The sequence below is a fragment of the Acanthaster planci genome, linkage group LG01, assembly GCF_054643075.1.
Source record: "Acanthaster planci isolate LZ-2023a linkage group LG01, COTS_SCS, whole genome shotgun sequence".
NCBI lineage: Eukaryota > Metazoa > Echinodermata > Asteroidea > Valvatida > Acanthasteridae > Acanthaster > Acanthaster planci.
In genome coordinates this window covers 19,584,962-19,612,529 of record NC_141777.1, presented here as the reverse complement: position 1 = coordinate 19,612,529, position 27,568 = coordinate 19,584,962, and the positions used below count along the sequence as shown (strand labels likewise).

Here is a 27,568-nt window from a genome sequence, read left to right as displayed (position 1 = left end):
CAGGTTAAATACAAGTGTCCACATACGGTGTACGTATATTTATGTACATGAAGGCAGAATGGAACTTCTCCACACTAAAGTAATACGGAATCAAATCGGAATATAGACTCTTTTGAGGAATCCACTCCTAACAGTGGTCCATTCCACTTGTCCTGCAAGTACCGGCACATACACAGCTTAAAACTCGATTTTATAATCCAGACATTATGTGCATTTCCTTTACACTGTCTTGGTTTCTGACAAACTACTTTTCCTTTACATTTCCTTTAATAGTTTATTCATATGCGGGTAAGCCAACTTACATGTATTTGCCCCCTTTGTGATTGGCATCTTTAGAATTAATTAAGGTGCCAGATTGTCAATTTCCTGATATTGTAAGACGTTGCTGGCGAAGCATTTTATTAATAACAAGTGAGTGCCGCTTCCCCAATTTTAGTGGTTATTTTTATTCAATGAAACATCCACGAAACTGACCGTTTTTGCCTGGTATAGGCAAAGCTTTAAATTTGCGAATTAAGTGCAACATTCATACACGATTTATTCACCATTTGTGTTGAACTCCTCAGTATCTGACTTTTGAAAACGTGTGTTGGAAAGTGCATTCTGGGAAACGCGAAATGCAAATGCGTATCGTTCTCTTCCTTTCGCTTTCAACAGTAGATCATCCATTTTCTTGACAGTACAAGAAGCAGTTTACGTAAATACGTGTACATATGTAAGTTACTTACACACACGAGTGCTTTAAGTTTCATTTCCTTTAATTTGATATAGAGGGAAAAAAATGAGCTGGGATGGCATGTGAAAGAATAAAGGAAAAGTGACATTAAAGGACTAAAAAGGTGAAACCACAAGAGGGCATGATGTCTATACCACACATAAACAAATGTTCAGGTTTAGCATTGTTAAAATGCCTTGTGCATTGCAAACGAGTGTATATGTACATGTACATGTATACGCCCTCCATGAGCGGGGCAGACGTTTTCCTGTTTATTTTCAGCTAGTCACTACAAACAGTGTTTTTTAATATCCCATGATCCAGGATGTGGCGTTGGCACCAAACTAAGTATGTGCACCGTGGTGCTGTTTTGCACAATCATTTTCAAACCGGATTTATTCACCATATCAGAACCCAGCAATGGCCTGCCTCTGAGGAAACAGTAAAGTGCTGGTCATGTGTATTGGTCTGCGTTCAGTTTTTCACATTGTCAGTGGCAAATCCTCTTCAAACAAATCAAAGCGTAGAAGTTGGGTGATCTCAATCACTCCACCTCTGTGGGACATTGCACTTCATCTATTGCCAGCACATCAAAGTGTTTTTTTTTTTCAGGAGAGAAAATCAGCTTATATGTATGATTTCCTTATTAACAGTCCCTCTTGCAGTGTTTCCAGATGGATTTTTGATGATGATTTCCTGGACTGTTCCTCTTCATTTTGCCACTGATAACCTTGACCCCAAATGCCTCTGAAACTGTTTTTCAGAGAGGGTAAAACATTGTGTGGACGTGTGCGAGTCCACACTACGCCATCACACTGTACATTAGGTGGACTTCTTTTGTGCAGAGGTCCACACGCCTACACACCATTTCCTGAAATTTGATGGATATTTCCCAAAATTTTCAAGAATGCTTCCTGCATGCTATTTTCCCTATTTGCTATTATAAAACAATGGATAAAAACAGGGACCCACCTTACAACATGCATCAGTACTGGTACGTACATGTACAGTATACGAATGCATGCATACCATGTGTACTTATGTAAGGATGTGGCTAGGCTATATGGGTCAGTCAGTCGGTCTGACGTGAATTTAAAACAATTTCTTCAATTCCTGAACTTTCTCAAATTACTCTTTCCCGAAAAGTTGCCGAACAACACCCTAAATTTCTGGAAATTTCGGGGAAGAAGAGGAAACACCGCCCTCGTGCTAAACACATATAGACTAATTCCCCGAAGCTGGCTGTGTTTCCAAGATTTTGCCCCTTTGCCAATAATGCTGCCATCCCGGTAACCACCCTGACTGTCACAATCTCCATAAGTCACTTGTGTCATTTTCAGTGAGCTTTTGATCTGCACATCTCAAAAGATGCGGACGGATCCAGATTTAAACTAAGTAGAACCCAAGGAGTTTAGGTTCCTACCAGCAGTTCCACAATGTGTGCACATGTATGTACGGTATTTACAGGGAACAGATAACATACATGTACGAAGTCCTTTCAAACTAATAAGGCAGAGAGGAGAATCCAAAAACTGCTCGAACAGCGGAAACAAAATATGGGTGACTACTATGCTCCAAAGCCTACCGGTATATATGTGATATATCTACATATCAGCTGGTGAAGAACAAGAATGATCATACATGTCGATGTCCCTGTAAAATGTCATTCACAATCACAGGGGATTCACAACAGTGAGCCCCCAAGAGTCTGCCACGCCTTGGCCTATCACAACGCGCAAAATTTGTCGACCCTTTCCGAGCGCGCATTGGGTCGACAGATTTCGCGCATTGTGATTGGCCAACGCGTTGCAAACTCTTGGTGGCGCACCTTTGTGAATCGCCCGTATTGTACAATGAATGCCAAGTGGTACGGCTGGGGTCGTTACCGGGCCAATAATACAGGGCAATGGAAGTTTTCACATTGTCACTCCTGTTTTTGTTTTTTGCTATTCTGATGAATGACACAAGCTACTGAGTACCTGTAGAAGGGAACTGGTATGGGATATCACAGTGATCTCTCAGGGGATTTCTCTTACAGTACATATCAGTAATTTAACGGGGAGGATATATTTGTGTACATGTAAATCTTCCATGTGCAAAAGATCTTCGACACATTGTGGTTTTATGCCAAAATAAAACTCTGAGGTGTAAATGAAAACACCCGTACCAGTACCACTGTGTACACACAGACAAAACTTGTGTATAAGCATGTGCACTTAAACCATCATTCCTAGAAATGTCTTGAAACCACATCCTCACACACAAGGACAAAAACACATGTAGCTGCAGGGTACTGAACTCTGACCCACAATTGGACAATTCCAGCTCTGAACCACAATATAGGGTCCAGTCCACTAATTCAAGCCCCATTGAAAACAGTGTAAAATCAGCACCGTTCAGGGCCCAATAGCATGCACGCCAACATCCCTGAGACTTCTGAAACACAAATGAAATTCTTGTCTGGTCACTTATCTTTCAATTTCTTTTCAATTTTTTGTGGGTTAACCAATTACATTTTTAATTATTCCCACAAAACAAAATCACCCCCCAAAAAGTGATTTTTCCGAAGTCTGATTGCAGCCATTTTTCAAGTGGCAAACCTCAACTTTTTCGGCCACTTAGAACCATTTTTCAACCGTAGTTTTCAGCCCTTCTGCCCTCATATGAAAGCTCAAAGACCCAGGGAGTTGATCCTGGCAACGATTTACACAATCTCACCATTTTGGGGGCCAAACAATCTCCTTTTTCAAAAGATACTGTGGGGGCACTTTTAATGCTAATGAGCTGGTCAGAAATTCTCACTTGAATTAGTGGTCTGCACCCACAACTGGACAATTCCAGCTCTGAACCACAATTGGACAATTCCAGCAGAACACAGCAGTGTCAAATGAGTGCTGCCCAGTGCCAGTCAGAATTGCTGTACATGCACATTGTAGCAATGTTAAGAAGCAAATAAAGACTCACGAAGACGCCGTACATTCCTATGGAGTACAGAGAGTGACCGAAAGTACACAAATGAACCTATATCACCAGTACTGAAAGTATCGACCAAATGCTTTATAGCCATATAAATATACGCAGTGTACACGTACAAAGCAGTACCATATGGATGCAAGTTTAAGTAGATTTAGAAGTAAGTTAGTTCCCACAGGATCATACCGGTACATCTGAGGCGTGTTCAACTGCTTTACCAAATTCCAACTTATGATTGTGATGCAGACCTTCTCAAAGAAACAAACTCGTCCATCATAACATGTAATCTTCTTGAAACGACCTCTAAGTATTCAAGAAAAACAACTTTGCACTTGGAAGCTCTGCTTGTCTATAACAAATGCACAATATGAACCAACAGGTGGCATGGTCTACATAATGTACATGTGTATTCAGAGTTCTTCAGAAAACAGATCCCATACAACAAACTGGTATACAGGTACATGTACATTATGTAGTGTATGCAGTCTACATGAAAACTGAAATGTGCCAATAACACCTCCTTTACATTGAAAAAAAAATCTGTCCTCTGTCTCTCTGAAAAAACCCACAAACAAAACCCCTAAAAGAAAAAAAAAGAGATCAAAAAGCAATAAATCATTTGGGATTAAGCTTTCAAAACTACATCTTTCCTGGTAGTCCACTGGTGCTCCACCTTAACGTACCTTGGCTTGGGCATCTCCTTCAACTTCAGTTGAAGTTTGTCGGGGAAGAGGAAAGTGGTAGCATAAGCTGGCTCCTCCATGTTGGTGACCAACTTAGCTCAAGAATGCAGACGTTGCTGGAAAGTGAAGGGTTTTGTCTTCGTTTGGGCAATCACTCCCACCCAGTGGAACTCGATGCACTGAACACTAACACAATATGCCAATCACAGTGCATACATGTTTGTCAAAATGTGCACCAGTCCCCGGCACAGCAGTTGTCCACACTTGTAAGTGTACCAGCCTAGCCCACCTTTTTCCTTTCTCCAACTCTGAAACACTCCTCCAAACAAGTACGAATCCACAAGGAAAATTTCCTTCTCCAGACTAAATCTGACACTCCACACATGAAGTAAAACCTGATCAAGCTTGACCTGATACGTACGTGTGAACGTCAGTTAAACGAATTCTACGTCACACTAGATCCTGTTAAAAGCTGCTCCCCATCCGCCGTCTTCTGAAACTAAGCAAATGATGACCAATTCAGCTGTTCCTCCACTGACTGCATACTGCCAGCTTACCCAAGTGTAGATAATCGCCCTTCGGGGCAAGGTCTTTGCCAATCTACATCCCAGGGGGATTAATATTAAAAAAAAAAGTTGGCGGCTAGCCCAAAGTTCTATGCCCAAACAAACACCAATCAAGTGGGTAATGGGAAAGGTGTGTGTGCTGAAATTTGGTGAGGAGGGAGGTGTAGATAGAGGTATAACTTTAAAGGTGGCCCTGTCAAATGACAGGCCTGTGGGAGGTCCTGCTTTCAGATTGGTTCACGACCAGGTTCTTTTGGGGTTATCAGACCATGATCAGAGCAAGACTGAAAGACTTAGCTTGTACAAATGTGTTCTGTAAATGAGGGGACATGTACACATACATGTACTGAACATGTATGGCACCAGTACATGTATACATGTACATACGCATTTCTGATTTGGTATGCATAATGCTGGAACCTAGGAACCCATCTCCACACCCAAGTTATTCACATGCCTAAAATTTACAGTTAGGGAATGTGTCTGCTTTGGAGGGCCAAGAAGACACAGGTATTGTAACTTGGGGGAAAATCTTACGGAGTTCAAACATTCACTAGATGAACATGTGGTATACATATTAACAGGGGGGGGGCCTGGTTGTTCACAACCATACAAGCGCACCTAACGCCCACCCATTCATGAAAACTCGTAAAGGAGACAACCTTTTAACTTTTATCCGAAGATGGAAACGACACACATTGTACATTCATGTGTTACGTGTACAGAGACTGCTTCGGATGGCATAATCACAGGTCTCCCGCCAGTCTGTTCCCTGGCTCTCATCACTGAATATTTATGTCTGTCCAATGAAGTTGAACAGTGAAAATACTGGTGAAGCAAATTTTAAACAAACTACTAAGTACTATGAGGAACCAAACATTTCCTTCTTGTCATTAAAAGAAATTCTGTCTTCTTAAATGAGCAACCAAACTTTCTTTGGAAAGAAAGTCTAATTTTCATGTACTTGAGGAATTTTGTCTTCGTTGATGAACACATGTTTACCCGAGAGGTGATTACCAAAGGCCTTCCTGTCTTTTGCTGAGAATGTTGACATAAGAAATTAAAAGTTCAGATTTCAGTTTTGTTCAATGCTGATGGTGAGTTGACAAAAGCTGATAAAAATTGGCCAGCAAAATAATGGACAGGAGCACAGCTTGATCAAGTGTTGTCCTCGGGGAAAGCAATTTCAAACAATGTAATCTTAGGTGTTTCCTTTGCTGTTAAAAAAAAAATATTTTAGATCTGAATAGGAGACTTCAATGCCCTAGTCTTATCACTAGCAAACATGCTTCCCTTCCTCTGTGTTTGTTATCTTCAGTCAATGAGGGGACAGGGCCAAGACCACAAAACAAATGCACAGACCTCAAAATGCATGGATGATTTTATTTGGAAAGATTTGCGGTTAAAAGCTGGATGACCTGGTGCCCAGAAAAACCTTTTTCACACGGATTTTGGTGAGTAAAATTAACTGCAGGTTTTGGGAGGCTGAGGGTTAGGGTGCTTACGTGTAAATATTGGCAGCCTGGCTTTGGAGTTTACTGGGGCTCTGGGGCATTGAGATGCAAATGTGGCTAGCACCAAGGTTGGGGTGTGTGAGAGCATGAAAGGCATGGGCATTACATGTTGGAAAGGCTGTTGCTGCTAACCAGGATAACAAAATCTTGGTTATTTTTTGGGGTCACTCCTTTGTTTGAGGGGGGAAGTTGATGAAACAATGTAGGAGGCTATGGTAGGATGGGCTCCTTCCAGTACCCTGGGCACATCCTCTCGTTTGCATCCTGTGCATGTACACTGTATGTGTGCGGTACATGTCCAAACAGTACACACTCATAGTTTTTAATGCACTGCGACTGTGTACATAAAAGTATTCAAAACAATAACGTTATTTTGCCAGGACCTCCAACTTTCTCAAATCATGCAAAATTCTGTACACATACAAGTACATGTCTAAGTGTACTCGTACATCTAGGCCACTGTAATGTAACCAACAAGAAAGCTGCAGATTTGAATTTAACATTAAAATGGTTAATTTGCAGTAAGATAACTTCTTTACAATTTTTTTCACCAGTATCAGCCTCTTTAGGAGGAAGGAGGGGGTTTGCGGGGATCTTCCTGGTGAGACCGTATCAGTATCAAAAGCTGTACTTTGTAATGTTTATATTCATCCATGGCCTGGGCCTTGTACTCTGCACGTCTCAGGCTTCAGAAATTTACAAGAAGATTCGCGATAATACCACCGGGCCTAAAACTAATGCTGCTGGTATTTGTCTTCTATTCTGAGAGTCCCATGGGCACTACACCTTACAAGGTCCAAAAATATTGAAAGGTCAAACACAAAAACAAAGTTTAATTGCCAATCAAGTTTGAATGGCCTTGAACCATGGTCCCAGACCTAGCCCACTGTAGATTTTGTATTTCAACAAAACTAATCACTGACCCTCCTCCTCACCGGACCACACCAGTGGTAATCTAAAAATCCGCTATCGGTGAGAGGACGATGCCCCATGATTGTCCACTAGCGGGTCAGACCCCCAGGTGTCCATCAAGTCAAGGGTAGCCACATTGGTCAGTCTTACTAACCCCCCTCTGTCAACTTGCCGAAACAGGTGGAAATGGGTCAAAGGCAAATGGGACTATTGCTGTCAAATCCTATGGCCAGGGAAAAATAACAGTGTTGATTATAAAGTCCTTTAAGATTCCACACCGAAGCAAAGATGCTGAAGCACATGTTTCTTTGAGACAAACATGTTGGGCACAGACAAGAGGGGAAGCAATAACTTAAGGAAGGGTCACTTGGCCTCTTTCTTCTCATGAACAAGATAAGTTTGTCAAAATTTTCCCGAGTCACTTCCATGTGCAGGCCTACACACTTTACTTCATCATTGGCACCTTTTCTCCTTCCCTACTGGTAGTACTAAGCGACAGAAATTACAAGAAGTGGTAATTTGTTAGCCGTGGGGTGGTTAGTAAAACGCTGCATTTCAAGTGACGCAAATTTGAAAGGATGTACATGTAGGTGTACATGTGTGGGTGGAATTCCCTTTCACAGAATGTACATATAGCCCAGCTTAAAACCCTGTAAGTGCATGAACACAAGTGCAACTTTGTGAAATTTCACTTCACAGTGAGAGAAACTGTTGCACCTCTAATCACACAAAGGTTTAACTCCAAAGTACTTTTATTGAGCATATGCACATATCAAAAAGAAAACAAAAGATGGAAAAAAATGCAAAACAACGTCAACCTTGGCAAGACCGATGCAATGCCAATTCTAAAAACACCACCAACAAAAAATTGCGCAAACCATACATAGGCTCTTCCGCACACGTACTTATACAGCACACGTATCCCACCTTACTGGTCAGTACCTTACTACCGAACTTTTGTGTTGGCACAAGAACCTTGGCCTGAGTGGTATGTGTAAGGTACATGTAAGCTCTTCCTGGACTCAGGGTCAGGGTCTGACCGACATTGTAATTGGCAAAACTACTGTGAAATAACCCCTTACAAAATCACCAATCCTTCTCTTTTGTGCCGCATGATGTGCATTTTTGACAATTGTACAAAGTGCTTGTACATCCACATACATGTAAAAGATCAGATTAATATATATCATACATATTCATGATGGATCGCCGAACTCTCATTGGTGCATTCACGGTCACGCACCAGCCGCTATTTTGCTGTTTGGCAAGCGCACATGCAATTGTTCAAAGGAGTAAATATGTATGTGTTTTTACAGGTGTATTATGCACTTGTGGTAGCGCCAGCCTAGTGATGGTATGTGGCTCATAAGAAAAGATGGCGGCACACGTTTTTACTTTCAGAGGTTATTAACTAAAATATGTACGAGGTATAGAATATAATAACATGGTTCATTTTGGTCGGACAATTGATGCTAGCTCCCCGGGGTAGTGGGAGTTGACAAACTACATGTAGTTGCCGAGGCAAACAAACCATGTTACATTTGTACGTCAAGGTGGTTGCAGGTGGTTTCCAGGAAGCATGATTTATTTATTCATTCTTATTTATCCCAGGTGTTCCATTCAGTGAGAAAAAAAAAACATCTCGCTGATCTCCCACGGATCCCTGTTTACACAGAACAGACAAGCACCAATTCAACTATTCAAAACACAATGGAAGAATGTAAAAACCACATTACAGAATGATACAAAACATCACTAGAATAAATATCAAGTAATCTGTTTGAATTCTTAACAAAATGATCAAGAGTGGGTGGAAGCAGATTTCAAATGTTGTGATAAACTGTTCCAAGCCGGGTACCCCTCATATAAAAGCAAAGATTTTTTTCCGAGGCTGTGGAGGAACCTTACTGTTCCTGGTTCTATGACAATGTCCTTCATCGAATAGAACAGAGAGTCTCCAATATAACTTGGAACATATTCAATACTTGAAAACCATGGTATTATTATGGATGGTGGTCACAGTAAAACGATGAACATCCACAATGAGCTGCCGCCTTCCATGTACGTGTAAATCACATTTACTTTGTACAAGCTGTTTGCTATTGTGAGCCAGTCTTGATGGGTGCAAGAGAAGAGATGGTTTCTGTGCATTCAAGCAAGTACCGGCACACAAACCAGTCTTTAGTCTCATACTGCTAAATTTTACAATGTAACACCTACATGTGCATGATCTAGCATGTTTAAGAGTGGGAATGGCACATGGCAGTGGCATTTGCTCCAGGAAAAAATTCTTTGACCATCATCCATTATAATACTATGGTTTTCAAGTACTGAACGTGTTACACGTACAGAAAAACACATGAGCCCACAGGAATGGATGAGCCCAGTTTACCAGAGTTTCATAAAACATTTTCTCCTTTAACCCTAACCACCAAGAATATTGTTTGGCTTACACTACACAGTACTACAAAATGCTAAGTCGTAGTCTGAGCCTGAAGGACCTAGCGCTACAAATTGCTACTTCTGGCTAGGTTACCTCCATTGTTACTTGTACAGAGAACAATAAAGCCATGCAATCATAGTGCCACAGCACTGTATGGTACATTGTCTTATCTATTGTATCTTATGGTTTCAGAGAACAATGTGGTCATGTCCTCTTACAAGCGACAGCGCTGATTACTACATTTTACTACAAGTAGTAATTCGTAGTACTATGTAGGGTTAGGGTTAATTAATTCAGCACTTGGCCAACCACATGCCACCAGCTGCATACTGAAGAGAATCAAAATACTAGAAACCTATTACTGAAAAAATCCAATCAGTGGAAAACATTTTTTAAAAATAACATAACAGTTAAATTTACTCTTAAACCATGTACTGGTGACGCATCAACAGCTGTTTACATGTAGTTTCCATCTAAACATTTATGCATAACATGATGTCACATCCGCCAGGCCCAGCGTGAGTGTGAAAATATTGAATCTATTGCTCGCACAAGGCATTTTTAATCAATTTTTTCCTGGAGCTTTGCGGTTTAGTAAACAAATGCCACTGCCATGTGCCATTCCCACTCTTACACATGCTAGATCGATATCAGGCATTTTTCAATGTGTGGGATTGATTGGGATCAGTAAAAGAGCAAGAGAAGTGGAAATCACGAGACTTTGCCCAATTTGCAGGCAAGGCTGAGATGGTTAAAACATGAGGTCTGACTTATTTTCTCTGAGGTTCGCTGTGGCTCCGATAGAGCGTACATGTACTTGTATGCTCATCGGGTACATTGTGAATAGGTGTGACTGTTACCAAGTCACAAACACCACAAACTCTCCCGACCTGACCAGAGCGAGTCTCACCTCACAGCGGTGCTTCATGGCGTGTGTGTGTGCATTGCTGGAAATGCTGAGTTGTTTTCATCTGTGTGGGCACATCCCCAACAACTGCCACTAACCGACAGTGGAGTTTATCTGTCCCAGAATGTGGGATACCTCAAGAAATTCATCAGAATACAATGCACAAAAGTGTCTCATGACCTGGCCTGACACTGTAGGTCAAGGGTCAGACTGGATTGTATACCGTACTGTGCACAACAACCATAGGAAACCCTCATAAACATAACATCAACAGGGGAAAGTACAAAGTTTCATTGAATTGTTTTATACCAGTAAGCTATGTAGGTCTACTCCGTAATTCGGTGCTGAAGTTGAGTCACTGGTACATCTGCACTTACGCTTTCCTTTTTGTTTAGTCATTAACGGTTTTTCCCCAATTTCCTGGTGCTTGTGTCGAATATTTACCATACACACATGTACTCTGCCAATTAGAATAGATACAAGGTACATACAATGTACATTGATTTCATATGAATATTTATCAATAAGGTAAATGTTTTCCTCAAATGCATTCAGCATGCACAACTTTGGTTGCAATCACTAACATCTGTTTAATGCAGACATTTTAAACCATGTTGTTGCGTATGCATGTGATTGATGAGAATTTCAGAGACGGACCACCTTCACAACGCCTGCAGGTAGACTATGCTTGTCCATCCGCCTGTTTCCCCCATACAGCGTGATCTACATGTACGCGTATACATTCAGAAAGGTCCATTTCGAAATCTTTTCCAGCTACATGTAGGCTGAGGATTCGTCATTTCATCACACCACCTCTTAAACAAACAGGTTTTCCAGTTCGAGACCAACTGAAGTGGCTCCAAAGTTAGAGATGTGACGTGTGTTTACGCACGTTGGTGTACGAGTATGTATGACCCGACTCTGCACAGACCATGGAAGTAGGAAAGCATGCACAGATCAAGTTTATAGGGTGAGGATTTTTGGGGGACACTATTGCAAATTTTAACTTTGTGTGTGATGTGACCCAATAAAGAAATGAAAGAAAAGACAAAACTCTGTAAAAGTGACCTTTAATATCAAGTAAGATTCAACTTGATCACAGACAACAAAAGAACAAATATGAAAATGAAACACAAAATAAAACACTGGACTTGGTAATACTGTAAGATATTGGCCAATGCTCTTCTTAAATGGTGAGTGAAGTAAATACATGTACTTTCGATTTCCTTAGAAAGCACCTGGTTTCAACTGCCGAAGGTTCAAAGAACAGGAAAATTCCCATCTGGACAAGTTCTGACTATACTGAACAAAGATCAGCACCCTAGGGCCTGCAATATGGCCACCCTAGGTACCAGGCACCAGGATTAACATCACGGAAAACAGATAAGGAAAAAGTACTTCAGAAACAAATGCAGGGAGTGTGAGGGGCTTTCCTGGGTGATTATATCGCACATTCAAGGACTATCCAGGGTGCTAGACAATGCCAAAATGCTTTCCTGGGATTTCCAGGATGTGTTTATAAACCCTGGCGCTCTTTACTTTCACTTTCAAAAGAATATTGGAATGGGAAAAATGGGCTATCAAAACAGCCAATGAGCCTAATTTATCCTGTATTTGGAACTGTAAAGAAGTTTTATTACATTTGTACTAAGTAACATGCATCCATGTATGCATCATGGACGAACACAAACTTATACGGCACTTTGTGTACATGTATGTCATGTATACGAAAACTGCCTGTGTACATGTGTACATGTACATGCTAGTAGTTTGGTACATGTGTACACGCAGTTCGTGTACTTGTGCAGTGCACAGTACTGTACACGTATGTACATGTACATAACGGTAGCATCACATGTACAATGTACAACCATGGAGGATGGCCACGTACATGCCTGCATATGTACATGTACATTACATGTATGGTACAGCTGCTTTGTGCCACAGCTGCACAGAGATTTTGCCTAAATCTGCTCTCTTTTCCCCGCCCCCCCCCCCCCCCCCCCCCCCCCCCCCCCCCGAACACAGTCGAGGGTTGCTGGGATGCAAGGCTCAGCGCCAGTCCTTTCCCCTTGTGCATTGCGGCGGGCAGGCTGACCTGTCAGATCTCCTCAGTCACCAATTAGGAATCAATTTAAGGAAAATGTTGCTACCAGGGAAGGGAATGAACTTAACCTGCAGAGTGCAACATTTGAAGACACAGGTCCTGCACAGAATGGTACATGTACAAGCCAAAGTTCACTTGGCAATTCTTTTTTTCTGACTGGATATTAAACGTGTATGGTGCATGGCTGTTGGAACTCATACATGCATACCCAGAGTGCCAATAGCACTCAAGGCACGACTTTGTCTCATTTCTCCTTAAGTGAAATCTGAGTAAACATGACGTGAATTACTCTCATAAAAATGTGGGAATGACATGAATTACATGTAGCCCAATCACCAAATTATCTGAATATCTCTGTGTCATTGGGGTTCATTTATGGACAGCTGTATGAAAAATCATACAACTGTCAGAAAAATAAAAAACTTCAAAAAGCAATTACAACAAATACATCATATGTATGCACATCCCTTTCAAGCTTGCAGTTTTCTTGAAAATGGGCAATTCCAGTTCTACCATTCTGAAGACCATGTGAAGACCAATGCAGTGTAGTCAACTTTGCAGGCACGGTTGACAGTTCTAATTCCCCGTAAGATTTTGAATTTCCTGGTGTAAAATGGCACTGCCAAAGTGTTGACAGAAGGCACAGGCACAAAAGAGCTCGTGATCTGCACGTTTGGTCTCACACGGGGTCAAGTCTCAGTTGAGTCTAACAGTCAAAAGTGTTTACAGCTCAAGTTAGCTACATGTTTTCCAAAATTTCCCCGAATCCTCGACACTAAACAATGCGTGCACATCATAGAAGAAAAATGACCCGGCATGGGAGAGGAGAGCCTTTGTCCCAAGTGTGCTCTACAATCCACGGGCAAATGTTAAAGTACATTCATGTACATAATTGATAAAAGCTGTAACAAAGAAAACGTGAGCACTGCAAAAACAGCTCAAATGAAATGTTCAGCCTTTAGGTTTCTCTTGTCGACCAGACCACATCCATTTCCAGCAAACAGTTCCAGCAAACTTCTGGTGGAGGCACTTTTGGAAAGCTGGCTGCCAGCTTTGAAATCACTCTGCTCCACCTCGATCAATCCGCCAAAAAAAGTATAGTAGACAGACAACTTATGAAATTAGTGGCAACATCTTCAGGGATGAGATTGACCAATGATAAAAGTAGCTGAAAACAGCCAAAAAAAAAGGCATAAAGAAGCTGAACTGTGAAAATTCCTCTACTTTTGTATACAGCCAGTGAGGAAAAAAATTGAAATCCAAAACAAAAAAAAGCTGAAATCAGCTAAAAAGTTGAGAAATCTCATCCCTGCATCTTGTACATGTATGCACAGAAAACGGTGTGAATTAGGAGGGAAAATTTTGCAGAAAGACTTCCCTTTCAGTCACATTTCACAAAGCAAGAAAATAAATTTCCACTTGTGTGAAGAGGCATGAAAATGTTTTCCCACTTGTGGCAGAATTTGTGCAAATCTCTACCCGCTTGCGAGAAAATCTGTGAAAATCTCATCTTACTCTTATGAAAAGATGTGAAATTGTTTTCCCATTCGAGTGAAAATCTATAAATAATCTTGCCTGACTTGTAGGAAACTCTGGCAAATGTATTCTCACTCTCGGGAAAATTGGTGAAAATCTTTTCAAACTTTGGGAACAGCTTTTCACACCTTGTTAAATAAAAGTGATTTCGCTGGGAAGAGGAAAAGTGTCAAGAGAATGCCCAATACCCATATTAACTTTCAATTGCAAAGTACTGTACTGTGCGAAGTTTTGTTAAAGCAGAACCATGCATGTGGACAACCTTCTGAAAATCACTTTTGGAAAGCTGCCAGCCTCGACAAAATCACTGAGTCCATCGACCTGCCGAAATACAGTCTAGTAGACTGGGAAACTCGTGAACTTGGAGCCAATCTGGAAGGTGCGGGGGGGGGTAGCAAAATGTGTGAACACAAAGCCGTTTGTGTGAGTCCTCCCGCATCTGCATTGCACCTGTTTCTGCTATTGTGAGCCTTTCAAATAATACATTCAAAGTTGATGTTGTCACACCGATCTCTGCAAAAACATCAGGTACATGTACGTGTATACATGTACACATGCAGAACCTTTTGCAGATCCAACAATACAGGTACACTTGCAGGTACATGTACATGTATGCATGTGTGCATGTATAAAGCTCTGACGGAATTTCCCACAAGTAAGGGATCGAAACAGGATGGGCTGGGGTCTTTCGAGCTGAAATGTGGAGATGTTTATGATCAGCAGAGCAATTTGAGGACAATAAGTGACAATGATTACGTGTAATGCAGTAACTTGGGGGGGAAGTCTATCGCCTGGAATTACACATACCGTGCATCCTCCCGCAAAGTATAAACCACCACCACTTCCTCGCCCTGGCCCAGATTGCCAGACAATTTTAGGGGCCCCCGCATTAACATACAAAGCCCAGCAGGCCTTCCTGATAAGGTTCTTGCAAGAATACCTGTACCGCCACACGTGACTCCTTGTTTGCAAGCTCTGTTAAAGTTCACTTGAGTTTGTCTTGGTGTAACCGAGCCGATAGGGGTTATCCGGGTTAAGGAAACAGCTAGCAATTGCTGGGGGAGGTGGGGAGGTGAAAGTTCAGTATTTCGGTCCACCACTGCACTATCCAATAGCAAGATGCTCATTGTGAATACCTAGGCCTTTTGTGCCAAATTCCAGCAACAGCTACTTGTATGGATCTTTTGGTTGGTTTTAATCGCTGCTTCTGGAAACGAAGACTTTCTGCCCGCTATTTCCTGGATCTTAACAGAAGCAGAAGGATTGTATTACACTGCTGATGGCTGAAGTCCTATGTACGACTATAGTTGGGGGTCTCGGTTTCTTTTTCTAAATCACAAAGCAACCTGGATAAAAATGTCAGGAACTGGGATGCAGCAATGCACAATCCAAAAATTCCATTATACGTACAGGTATCACATCCCTGATGTAAAGTACGTGTACATCTTAAAATACCCGCAACTACATCTGATCAGACTGGCCAGCTGATCCCAGCAACCAGTGTTTCCCCTGGGGTACTGATATGCATGAGGTGGTCAATTTTTGCCAAACTTCCAGTTCCTTAAAAACAAAAGCGAGTGTTTTCAAAAAGGCCTAAAATAAATTCTACACTGTCTAATTGTATACACTTACATGTACTTCACATTTCCCCAATAAAATAAATCAATCTTGTATTCTCTGTCCCTCTTGACCATTCTGAACGATTTAAAACTGATCTGTTTCAAAATAGCTACGTCCTTTTGCTGTTTCCTTCCGTCTTTGTCTGTTTTAAGTGTGAGGTGGTAAACTTCAACAGAAAAGCCTGAGGTGGTCACTCAGATCAGTGAGGTGGGCCACCTCACACTTGAATAGGCTGGGGAAACCCTGCCTGCAACCTCCTTAGTCAAGTGGTTAAGATGTCAGCACTAGTACGCAGGGGGGTCATGGGTTCTGAGTCCCACCTGATTAAGCTTGTGAATTTTTTTCACAAGCTCTCGGACAAACACTGAGTATACAGTGCAAAGGAATATACATGTACGCCGGTGTAAGGGCGAAGCCCATTACTTAAAGCGCTTTCCTGCAGCCCTGCATCCTGAAACGTCCCAATAACAAATGCCAGTGATAACTCACCTGGGTTTCTTCTCAGGGGGCTCGGCCAACGTCAGCGGTGTGCTGGATATGGAGTGGACGGGTGCAGGGTTGAAGTACTGGTCCACCTCGGTGTGGGAGCCCTGCCGCTGCATGGCGGCCGGCTTGTCCTCCTGCACCACGTCGTCGGTGCTGGACTCGGCCACCGGCGGGAAGGGCAGCTCCTCATAGTTGTGGTTGTGCTGGGAGTAGGGGAGCTGGGACCTGCGGTTGAGGTCGTCCAAGCTGTAGGTGGGTGGGTTGTTGTAGTCCGGGGCTGGACGCATGGCCACACCTGCATGCATTCAATGCGAAGGAGAGAAGAGAAAGAGTACATGAAGTACTGCACCAGCTCCTCTGAATTTTGTTTAAAATTGAGCCTGTGCAATTATACACACCAGGACTGGTACACTGTAAATGGTATGTGCACTTGTTCATGTAAATCTTAACATAGGTGCGGATCAAAGCTTTTGCAGGACCCAAACAACATGTACATTGCCTCTACCTATTTCTGGTAAGGATTTACTGCACAGAAAAACAATGGCAGATTCTACATGTACATGCATACATGTAAAGCTACAAAGGCAGGGCTGTCCGTCCACTTCTCTTCGGCAATAAAGTCCTTCAATGACCAATGTCTCCGGGCTGATTTGGAAAGATATGATTCGAGGTCTCTGGGGTGGACGATTGAATAAAGCAACACAAAAAAGAATAGCATACCGTACCTCTGAAGTTGACAGCTGAGCTCAAACCTTTTCAGGTACACGTAAGAATGCCCATCAACTTGTTGAACGCATGTACATGTACATGTACATGTACATTTACCTCCTTACTTTATGACAGCTCATACAACAAATGCCTTATTTGCTCTGGCCTTTTATTGTACCTGAAAGCCACTTTATTACACAATAAAATGCCTAGAAGAGACAAAAGCATGCCACATGAACTGTCCGCAAAATATTTTTCGTTTCTATTCCAAACTGCAGTGAAATATGATTGGAATGGTCTAATTTTATCACTGGAGTGCAACTAAGTGCAACAGTAAGGGATAGGTTTGATCAAAAAAATTGATATCGACGCAATATCAAACACAAAGGGGATCTGTACAGGTTGAATAGATCCATTATTAACCTGGGTGACACAAAAACCCCTTTTGAGTTTACGTGGTAAAGGCACTGGTTTCACTACACAAATCAAACTTAGTCATTCTACTGTTTACCAGTGGAATGACTCTTTTGTACCCTTATAAGGTCACACAAAATCGGGATATTACGTTCAGCCAGCGGGAAAACAGGAAACTCCTGCACTACACAGAATCAATACCCCAGGAATATACATGTACATGCTCACAGGGTAAAAATGTCTTCCTTTTTTATGGGGGGGGGGAGAGAGAGAGAGATAATTCGAGAAATTTTTGGGATTTGTTTTAAACTTTGCTATTTTCAAGTACCATAGTTCCAGGCACAAATGAAAAGGTAACATGTTGCATTGTTAAAACAGGAACGTGTACATGTGATATGAGTATTTGGTGCTTTTCACACTGCATTTAACTCAGCACTAGTGATACGCGTACATATAGATAACAACTTGCGCAAAAAAAAAACTCTCTACTAGAATCTCAACTACTTCCATGCAAGAGAAAATTATAGATCTGGCACGGTCTGGTTCCCTACAACTTACAAGTGAGGAGTGCAAGTTGTGCATGATGAAACACTGTGTTTCTTCAGGTCTTTGACAATGCAATCCCTGTACTGCCCCATGGTTTTGCAATGAAAAAATCATGAAATATCAACGAAATAATCACCAGAGGGTTTCAGAGCCCAACCGCAGCATGGGGTCTATGGTGTACCAGTGCATCTACATTTATGTTTGCCTGAAAGGCATTCCTAAAGGCTGGCTTATAGTTCAGATCAAATATTTGCATTGCAAATCAGTAACAGTTGAACATATATCAATTTGAGCCAAATTTCACCGCAAATTTGTCATGACGTCAATGTCACTTCACTTTTGCGTTCACCTGAAGTATGAAGCGGCCTTTGAAATACCCATTTCTTGTGTCCTACATGCATGTCAAATTCTATACATGTATATGTAAAAACACCGTAATGGTTAACCAGGATTTTCCAGACTTTGAAAGCGATTGTTTGAAAAAGTCCTCGAAATCTGGAAAATCCTGACCCAAAAAAATTCTGAAATCAGGATAAATCCCAACAAATCTCACCCCTGAAAAATGTAGAAAACTACAGCAGTCTTTTGATTTCTATACAATCCTTTCTTCCCCCAAAGTCATTATGTAGGAAACGTATAAGTACTCACAACACATCTCAACCAACTGATCCTTCTTAATTCTGAATGTGAACAGAGGCCATCAACTACCGCTACATGTACAAGACAGGTGCGCCCCAAAATTCATGTAATATGGACAGATAGGCTGGAATGGAAGAAGTAGAGTTTTCAGGAGGCAGAGAAAGTCAGTCCCGCCTGAATGCCGTTTTTTTGGCACCAATTTAAGAACACAAAAAACAGGGCAGAGCTTGAGATGACCCACCTCGGAAGTCAGGCCTGCATCTGCAAGCTGGGCAGAAACATTGTAACACACTCACAATGCATGCAATGCACTGGAGTCATGCCTAGAAATCTTCACTGATGATTCATCGATTTAAACTGGTAAACAGCGTCTCTTCTGTGTCATGCACTAAGAAGCTCCAGGGGATAATTCATTTGGGAAAAATACAGTACTGGTATGGTACATACCCTGTACAAACTACCGTACATTCATGTTGACAACTGTGGAGCTTCATCACCTACATGTATGTACAGCACATGTAACAAACATTACATGTACACGTACATGTACATGTATGTGAATGCATGTGTCTTGAGTGAAAGGAAATCAACCACATCATGACCACCTGACAGCTGGCAAATCAAGTTCTTTAAGTACGACTAAGAGAAGATCTGATCTTTTTGGGGACTTCTGCATCAATTTCTTCCCAATAAATAAATTATACGAAAACAGAAAAGGTCATTGAACATGTGGGTCAACTGTTCCACGCAATAAATTCCTAGATTAACCTTTGCTTAAATTGACCCTCCCCAAATCAAGCGATTTGGCTGCTCATTGAAAGCGTCCGCAAAATAACACTCCAAAAGGGTTGACTGGGTTTAGTTGCAGAGGGATGCGATGCACCACATAGTAAAGTGGTTTTCAAACTGCTGACACTTTAATGACTCTATGACATTTAAGAAAAAAACCAGTGGCGAACACAGCTCTGTTAAGGCTGTCTGTGCACGCGCACGTGGGGCAAATGCATGGTGGCGTGATGTCAATAACCCAGCTCAGTTGCACACAGCGTGGAGATGGGGGGGGGGAGAGCGACCCCGAGGGCCCCCCTGTGATTGGCTGACTCAACCTGACTGTGTATCGTACCACATTTTTAGTCATCTGGGCATCATGCATTGACGGCGAGTGAGACAGTTCATTTCATATTCTACTACTACCACTGCTGTGCGGGCAGCATCGTGCACTCGCTGTATGCACCGCTCTATTGCGGTGAGTGTGCCTGGATGACCAGGGCTTGGCTGTACAGCGAGGAGAGATAATTGAGCTCAAGCAGACTTTTATTTCTAATCACCGGAAGGACGAGCAATAGACTTGTGACAATTTGCCCATTTAGCACAATTCAATAAAACGCCTAGACTTATGGCAAGCTTTATCTGTTAATTAAATTAAAATCAGATGTTTGCGGAATATCACTGGAAACTACGGGTGGGGTGAACTTGGGCAGGCACAACGGCAACACCATTCTGGCTCCTTTGCCTATAGATGGACAAAGTTTACTTTGAGATGAGCAACATTGGTACATGTAGTGTAAAATTTGGCACCTACTCATTTAATGAATTGTCATAATCTTTGCAGTCCTACTTCTACCACACAATGTCTGATGCCAGAAAAGTAAACAGGGATTAAAAATCTGCTGGATAGGGAGTTGGGCCAGACCTACATGTACCATATTTCAACAACATGAAATGTTCCATAACACTGTACCGGTACATGTACTTGAGATCTGCCTTCTTACTTGGGATGTGGCTATGTTGTGTGCTGCTCATTTGAGAGAAGTTGGTGACTGTTCATAAAATACTGGGTACATTCGGTCAACAAGTTGCTACTACATGTACATGTACATACATGTATGATGTATGTATATGTACATGTATGAAAACAAGTAACCTTGTGATGTTGAATGATGTTTCGTGAAATCAGGATGGTGATTTACACTGGTAGGTTAACCGTTGATCAGTGCTTTCACAAAAACAGATTGCCAGGTCCTAAGCTATTGGATACTTTTAGGACAGTGAAAAATGCTCGTTATTGCAATTAAGTTTGACTCAGTATAGACGATGTACAGGGTTTATCAAAAGTAGCCACACATGCAGACAAAAAGTCATATAAAAAATCCAGGGTACAGAGAATTCTAATGATGTATTTGCTCATCAAGGAATAACAGACATCTCAGCGCATCATTCAGATTATTGGAGTGCTTCCCATTCCTCAGGTTATTCAAATGTTGAGTGGGATCATGAATTATTTGTGTACATGTACCTACAGAATATACTGGTAGATTGGGAAGGGTTCTACTGGAAGGTTAATACATAAACGGACATGATACCAACGTACATGTACTGTATTTGCAGTATATTACAACTGAAAGTTAACCTGTGACTCGGAGAATCTTTGCACACTTTTTCTCTTCCGAGGGAATTCATTTTCATTTATAACAAAATGTGAAGAAAAAAAAATTGAATTTTGAAAAACCTTTTTCCAAGTTTGAACATGTTCGCATTTTAACCAAGTCACCGAGACACAACATCTGGAACAGTAACAAGACAGGACCTTCAACTGTCATTACACTTAGAACACGGCAAGGAAGAAATGAAAAGCAAGTTCATGGAAAACTGGAAATGATGCCTTCTGGCAAGAAGTACCGTACTACTGTACATGCAGCGCATAGCTGTGTGTTAACTACTGTGTGGAAGCGCTGTGATGTGAAGATTACTACACACTAACAGGAAAATCTACTCTTCACTATTCTCTTCCAGTTATCAGTCTGGGCTTTTCTGATTCATTCAGCATGGGATGTACACCCTTCAGACAAACTTTACTGATGGATTAATTAATGTTCTATCTCCTGTTATCAGTTGAACATGTTTGTTTACTCACATACCGGTATATACGCCTCTTCACAAACTACTGTACCTCTTCACAAACTAGTCTCTGGTTATGACATAGAGCAACTTTTTTTGCTCTACTGTGTACTCGTTATCAGTAATGTCCATGGAAGCCTCTTTGATGGAGAGGGCAGAGTCTGCTATTATAAATCTACAATGTACAGGTCTGTGCTGCAGTAACTTAACAACCTTGGGGCAGGCCTGCATGACACATTTTTGCATAACAAAGGGCCTGAATAAAGAAACACCAGGACTGCAAACCCTCAGGGTCAGTCTCAGGGGTGCCCAAGCATTGTGTAGCAAGTGTTTGTGTTGTGGAAGAACCCAGTGGAAGAGGACACTCCACATGTACCCCATACCTTCGAACTCATATGTACATGTACTTCAGTGCTGGTGCAGTGCGTGCACTGTACAGGATACTTTCTACAATGCCAGTGGCAATGGTGCACATGTTGTTATGCAATGCATTATACTGGTATTCTTGGAATCTAAGATTCACGAACTCATTACACATGCACATCAAGTAGTCGTACATTACACTGGGTTCATCCTGGCAACCAAAACCCATTCTAAGCAATAAACTGAAAAAAAAGTCCTTCAAATTCAAACATGACAATGTGAAACCCACATATTCACTGCACCGGTTACCTGTAAAATCTTTTCTGCCTATAACAAGGAGATCATGTACAATGTATTTTGTATATTCTGAATATTTAGCAACTGGCAGTTATCAATTACAATGTAGGTTTACACCAATCGAAAGTGCACTTGCACATGTACGAGTACATGCAGCCTATAAAGTGAACAATAAATGCTGTGCAGTGTACATTTGTTGAACAAGATTTATTTTGTTAAACTTGAAGGTAAGGCACATAGGAGCTGGCAAGTTAGTTTCAATTTAACACTGGTCATAGTAGAGTACAATGTAAACTTTACACCATGTAAACTTTACGCCAAGAGTTTTCCTATAAGGCTAATCTTTCGCCTGACGTAAGTGTATAATGTACATGTACATGTAGGTACATGTAGGTACATGTACATGCACTCCTACTTGAGACTTTGAAACCCAGATTGTGACATGATTAGAAATGTGACAAAAGTAAACATCTTAACAGGTTATGACTTTGGATAATTACCAGGGTACATATATGGGTATGTACCCATAGGGGGGCCTACTAACTGATACTTTAGAAGAACACAATGGGGTTCTTATAGACTCAGGGGATGGCTTCTCTGACTGTGAGTAAAATTTTCCATGACATTCCATCACACGACTGTACATGTACTCGTATCTGGCTTGCGGTTGAAGTCCCTTTCACTAAAAACTACTCAACTGTGGATTGGAGAGCTTAGTTCCTGGACATTGTTCAAACCAGTATTCACAACATAATAACAGGTGCCGGAGGATTGTTATGCAAAAGTAGTTTTTATTTTCAGAAATGTTATGGAACTTTTCTTCATTTTCTTCACACTCTTGTGCACAAAGCCCTCCATAGAAAATCAACCATTATTGATTGCTGGATTTCAATCAAAAGGTTTCAAGTCACGTACATGTACATGTAACTTGAGACACATTTTTGGAAGTTAATAGAATAAAAGTGTAATGAACCAATCTTAACATGCAGGTAAAAGTTACAAGTATCTATCTTATGGAGTGGCCAGAAAGGAATAAACAAGTGTGACATCAGGCCTATGTACTTGCACCCATGCCCTGTAGTCAGTTTATTTCAATTTAAATGAAAACTGCTCAACAAATCAAATGACTGTTGGAAATGTACAGTGTACATGTACCTGGATGGTTACATTTTTAATCCCAGAACAGCAAAAAACTGTACCAGTAAACTTTAACTTCAGAAAGATTTTTAGTCCATTACAAATGTACCTCCTGCTATTGGAAGATGCAGGGATGTCAGATATGCATATATGAGTATATATGGCACCGGAGTTTCACTTTATTTATGTCTCTCTTGAAAATCTTTCAGGGTTCCTTCGCTAAATTACACAACTTACAAAGAGTGGACACACTAAGCAACAAAAAGTACGGATTCAAGTGCAATGCAGTACACAGCAGCAGCTGCAGTTAAAGTACAGCTCAGAATCGGAAGTCATTACTTTCTACACACAAAAACAATTCCTTTATGTGGGGGTACACACAGACTCCAAGGTCAAGAGGTGGATATATTTCAGTTACAAGCAGGGCCACCAGCTGGTTCTCCAAACCCACCACCAAGGGCAAAGGTTACACCCTTGGATATCAGCTTGCAGCAGGCTGGGATGTTTTCCGGGTTCTTGGAGAATGTGTAGGCCAAAACAACTTACAGTGGGCTGAATACCCAAGTTGGCACCAATGCTTGTTTGTAAATTGCTGAATGCATTTAGCCTTTACATTTGGCTCAGTGTGTATGAAGAGCACCTCAAAATTGTAATGATGTTGTACATGTACTTGCACATGTACTCCCACACATGTACAATGAATGAAAAGCAGAAAGTGCAAATGCCAAACCATCATGGAAGCTGAACTTGTAATCTCAGCATTAAGGATCATCTCTGATCTCGGGTGTTCCACACTGAGCATTTTTAAAACTTGTATGTATATGTACATCCACACGTGTATAATTCGGAAATTTGCTGTGAGTAAATCGGTGAAGTTTCGGTGTGATTCAACAGCCTCAACTACGGTGTATGTACATAACTCCCTCTTGATACTTGGTTGGTCTCTACCTTAACTGATACATGTACAAACAAGCACTTGACAACAAAAACCTCACGAAACGCTTCCTCCGGGTACTTGCCTTTCTGTACTTTGGCTCTACAGTTGACTGTGTGTATACATCTTCTCAATTTGTCCAGTTTCAGAAATTTTCAAGAATAGCCAAAATCTATGTTTTTTGAATACAAACCTCCAACAGCCACCTTTTTGTCTCATTTCAACTTATTTCAACTTTTGTTTCACTGTTTAATAGGGTATGTTACCACCTCTTTGATTTTCACGCTAGTGAGTATTTCTATATCCATGAGCAAAACTATGATGTCATCTCAGGAAAAAGCCTCAATGTTACATTGGTCTGTACACAAAAAATATCCTTTTTTTGTAGACTTTCCTGGACTCGGTTTTCTCTTCTCCGCTCATTCATTGTTATTTATGTGCACAGCAATAAGAAACCATCGATCCCTCTCTCAGAAGCAGTTTCAGTTAGTAAATTCTGGCTGCACAATTTGAACAGAAATGCCTATGCACTGAACCACGTCCTCCCCAGATGACTTCACAGCATAAGTTCCCTCAGTGGTCCAAAAAAGCATGTATAATTTTAATTGTTCAAAAGCATCCACTTAAAAGCATGCATTTACCCAAATAGGAAAGTAAAAGGGTTTTCATACACTGAAGAAGAATACAAGTTGAAGAAAACTGTGTCTAAGAAAACTTCATTGCAGCTGCACGTTCAGGTACTGCTGTTGCCATCCAACTCTAAAAATGCAAGTACATGTAGGCCCTACCTCATAACATCTAATGATCTACTTGTAATCATCCATGCATCACAAGGTTTGTTGAGTAACTGCTAGTCATTTCTTGAACACGTTCAAATGTTTGAAAAATCATGTGCATGTAATGGCACATACTGTGCTACATGCAGAAAGCAATACACTCCCCTTTCAAAAACATCTTGTTGACGGCTGGTGGGACAGTGGGTGGGGAGAAACAACTCGCCAAAATGTCTGCCGCGGAAGTAGTTACCAGTGCAATTATGGACTAGCCCATTAATATTTCCTTCAGTTTCTATTCAGAATCACAGTTGGCGAGGGCATACACATGTATACTATCTAGTCATTCACTACCAGGAAATGCAATGTGCATGTATGTGCACGACACACTGACCAGCCGGTTTTCAAATCGGCAGTTTCTTTGCTTCTCTTTGCTAATTTCCATCAGGCACAAACCACAATGACAAATTCTTCCGAGCTGAAAATTAAACTGTTACTGAGCTGGCAAAGGTGCCTTATGTTTTAGATTTCTTCCATGATCTGTCTTCCTGCACCGAGTTGAATGTGCCAAAACCACACACTGCAAAAACTTTTTCAAAGGAAAAAGGAGACAATTATAAGTTAAAAAAAAAACTGCAAGCAGCCCCCTCCCCTTCTTACCGTTTGACATAGGGGTCTCCATCTGGTGATTCACTCTGTGGGGCTGCATGCCGGGCGGGTCCTGGGGCAATCTGACAAAGCCTGCTGTGGGCCGCATTTCAATCGCCTCCAAGTTACCAGGAACGGGCTGCTGCAGGAGTTTGGGGTACTGCTGAGTGTAGTACTGCGGTGAGTGCGGCGGTTGGGCTTGCAGGACAGCTGGGTAGGACATACTGTGGTCACGTGACTCGTCTGGGGGAGCAGCTAACAACAGGATCAGCTACTGACTGGTAGTTTGTAGCTGGCTGCCGAGAAGTGGTGTTTCCTGTGTGGAATCACAGATAGAAAGATTTTACGGAAGTTGTCTTATCAATTACTAACTCTAATGTAATACACGCAGCCTCGGAAATCGGGTTATCCAGTACTGAATCTAAAAGTTACGTTTCATGTGTTGATTTTTAACACGAAGGAAAGTCCATTGATAGGATACGTACATTTATTAAGTTAAATTGAGTTATTGGTGACACATAACTGCAAAGTGAACCATGTCTACATTACATTTTCCAGTTAACAGAGCCTTGAGCTAGAAACTTCAAAGAAGCAAAAGCTCCTTATATAGCCAATGAAAGAGGGAGTTTTTTCATACATGCTTGTACTTTTTGAGGTCTGACAAATTTTCACAACTTCCAAATGTTCTAGCATTTCATTTGAGACGTCTTCAAGAGATGGTAATGGGTTTGCAGTAGCACCGTGTAAAATATCTCTATTGTGAGTGAGTGTGGTGGTTCTGATACTGAACTTTGTCCATGATAAGTGACAGATTAACGTAAGTCTGGAAGAACTTCCTCCTGCAATGTCCTTGACCATAACTCCCTAGGGTGTATGTAAAATTATATTGAAATTGGAGGATCTGGGACTGTTAGGGTTAATGCATATTAATATCTACATGTACTGGTATGTGTGTGTGTACCCGGTAGCACATAATGAAAGTAACATTTCAAAAGACGAAATGAAGAATACAGTTACATGTCTTTAAAAAAAACAAAAAACAAACAAACAAATGTGGTTTTCTTCCATTATTATGCACCACACAAAATACAAATTTGACTTTTTTAACATGGATGTAAAGTATGGCCTTCACTGAACTCGGATTATACCGATATATTACAGTTTCTCATTGTTGTGGAAAATTCATTTACATCCCGCACTTGACGAAAAAAGCTTGGACATGAGATCAATATATTCATCACAAATTTACGTGTTTGGTAGGAAATTGTCAACTACATGTATAAACAGACCTTGATTTCGACCTGTGGAGGTCAGAGTGGATAAGGGAGGGGGTATCATCCCATGTGGTTAGGCCAATGATTAAACACACACACTGAATTTTAAGATAACAGATGATAAAGAGCATGACAAATGAGCCTTGATGAGGATTCCAACGTACCAGTGTCTAACAGAGCCACAGTCCAAGCCCCCTTGGAATCAGTGCACTGACAACAAAAAGCAGATTTTCTGAGTAAATGAACAATGTTCACTGTTCTGTTTGCACAGCAGACTGAAACTCAGATATGAAATCAGAAAACGAGGCGATTCCACAGGTACCAATTGGCATGTTACTAACAAACACTGTTCCTCAACTGCACGCACACACAATTATGGCCATTCTGGTCAATACAGAAATTTTTCTGAAGTCAAAGTCCGTGGTAAAAGCAACCCAAAACCACAGTTTCAATCACTGCACCTATGACTCCTGGG

General features: G+C 41.3%; 1 protein-coding gene across 4 annotated transcripts in view; it reads right to left on the bottom strand.

Moving 5' to 3' along the window:
- The window catches only part of LOC110982858 (uncharacterized), a 41,240-nt gene that overhangs the window by 12,534 nt on the left and 1,138 nt on the right, over positions 1-27,568 (bottom strand). The window contains exons 1-3 of one of the 4 annotated variants that reach the window (XM_087135867.1): positions 27,258-27,367; positions 25,832-26,135; positions 16,466-16,757 (exon numbers count right to left, since the gene is read on the bottom strand). In XM_087135867.1, the coding sequence (XP_086991993.1) occupies positions 16,466-16,757; positions 25,832-26,042 (503 nt within the window). In that variant the 5' untranslated portion in view covers positions 26,043-26,135; positions 27,258-27,367. Of the gene's footprint in view, positions 1-16,465; positions 16,758-17,187; positions 17,498-21,687; positions 21,841-25,831; positions 26,136-27,257; positions 27,368-27,568 lie in introns of those variants that run through there. The other 3 variants (XM_022241583.2, XM_022241584.2, XM_022241585.2) reach the window with 3 other exon arrangements.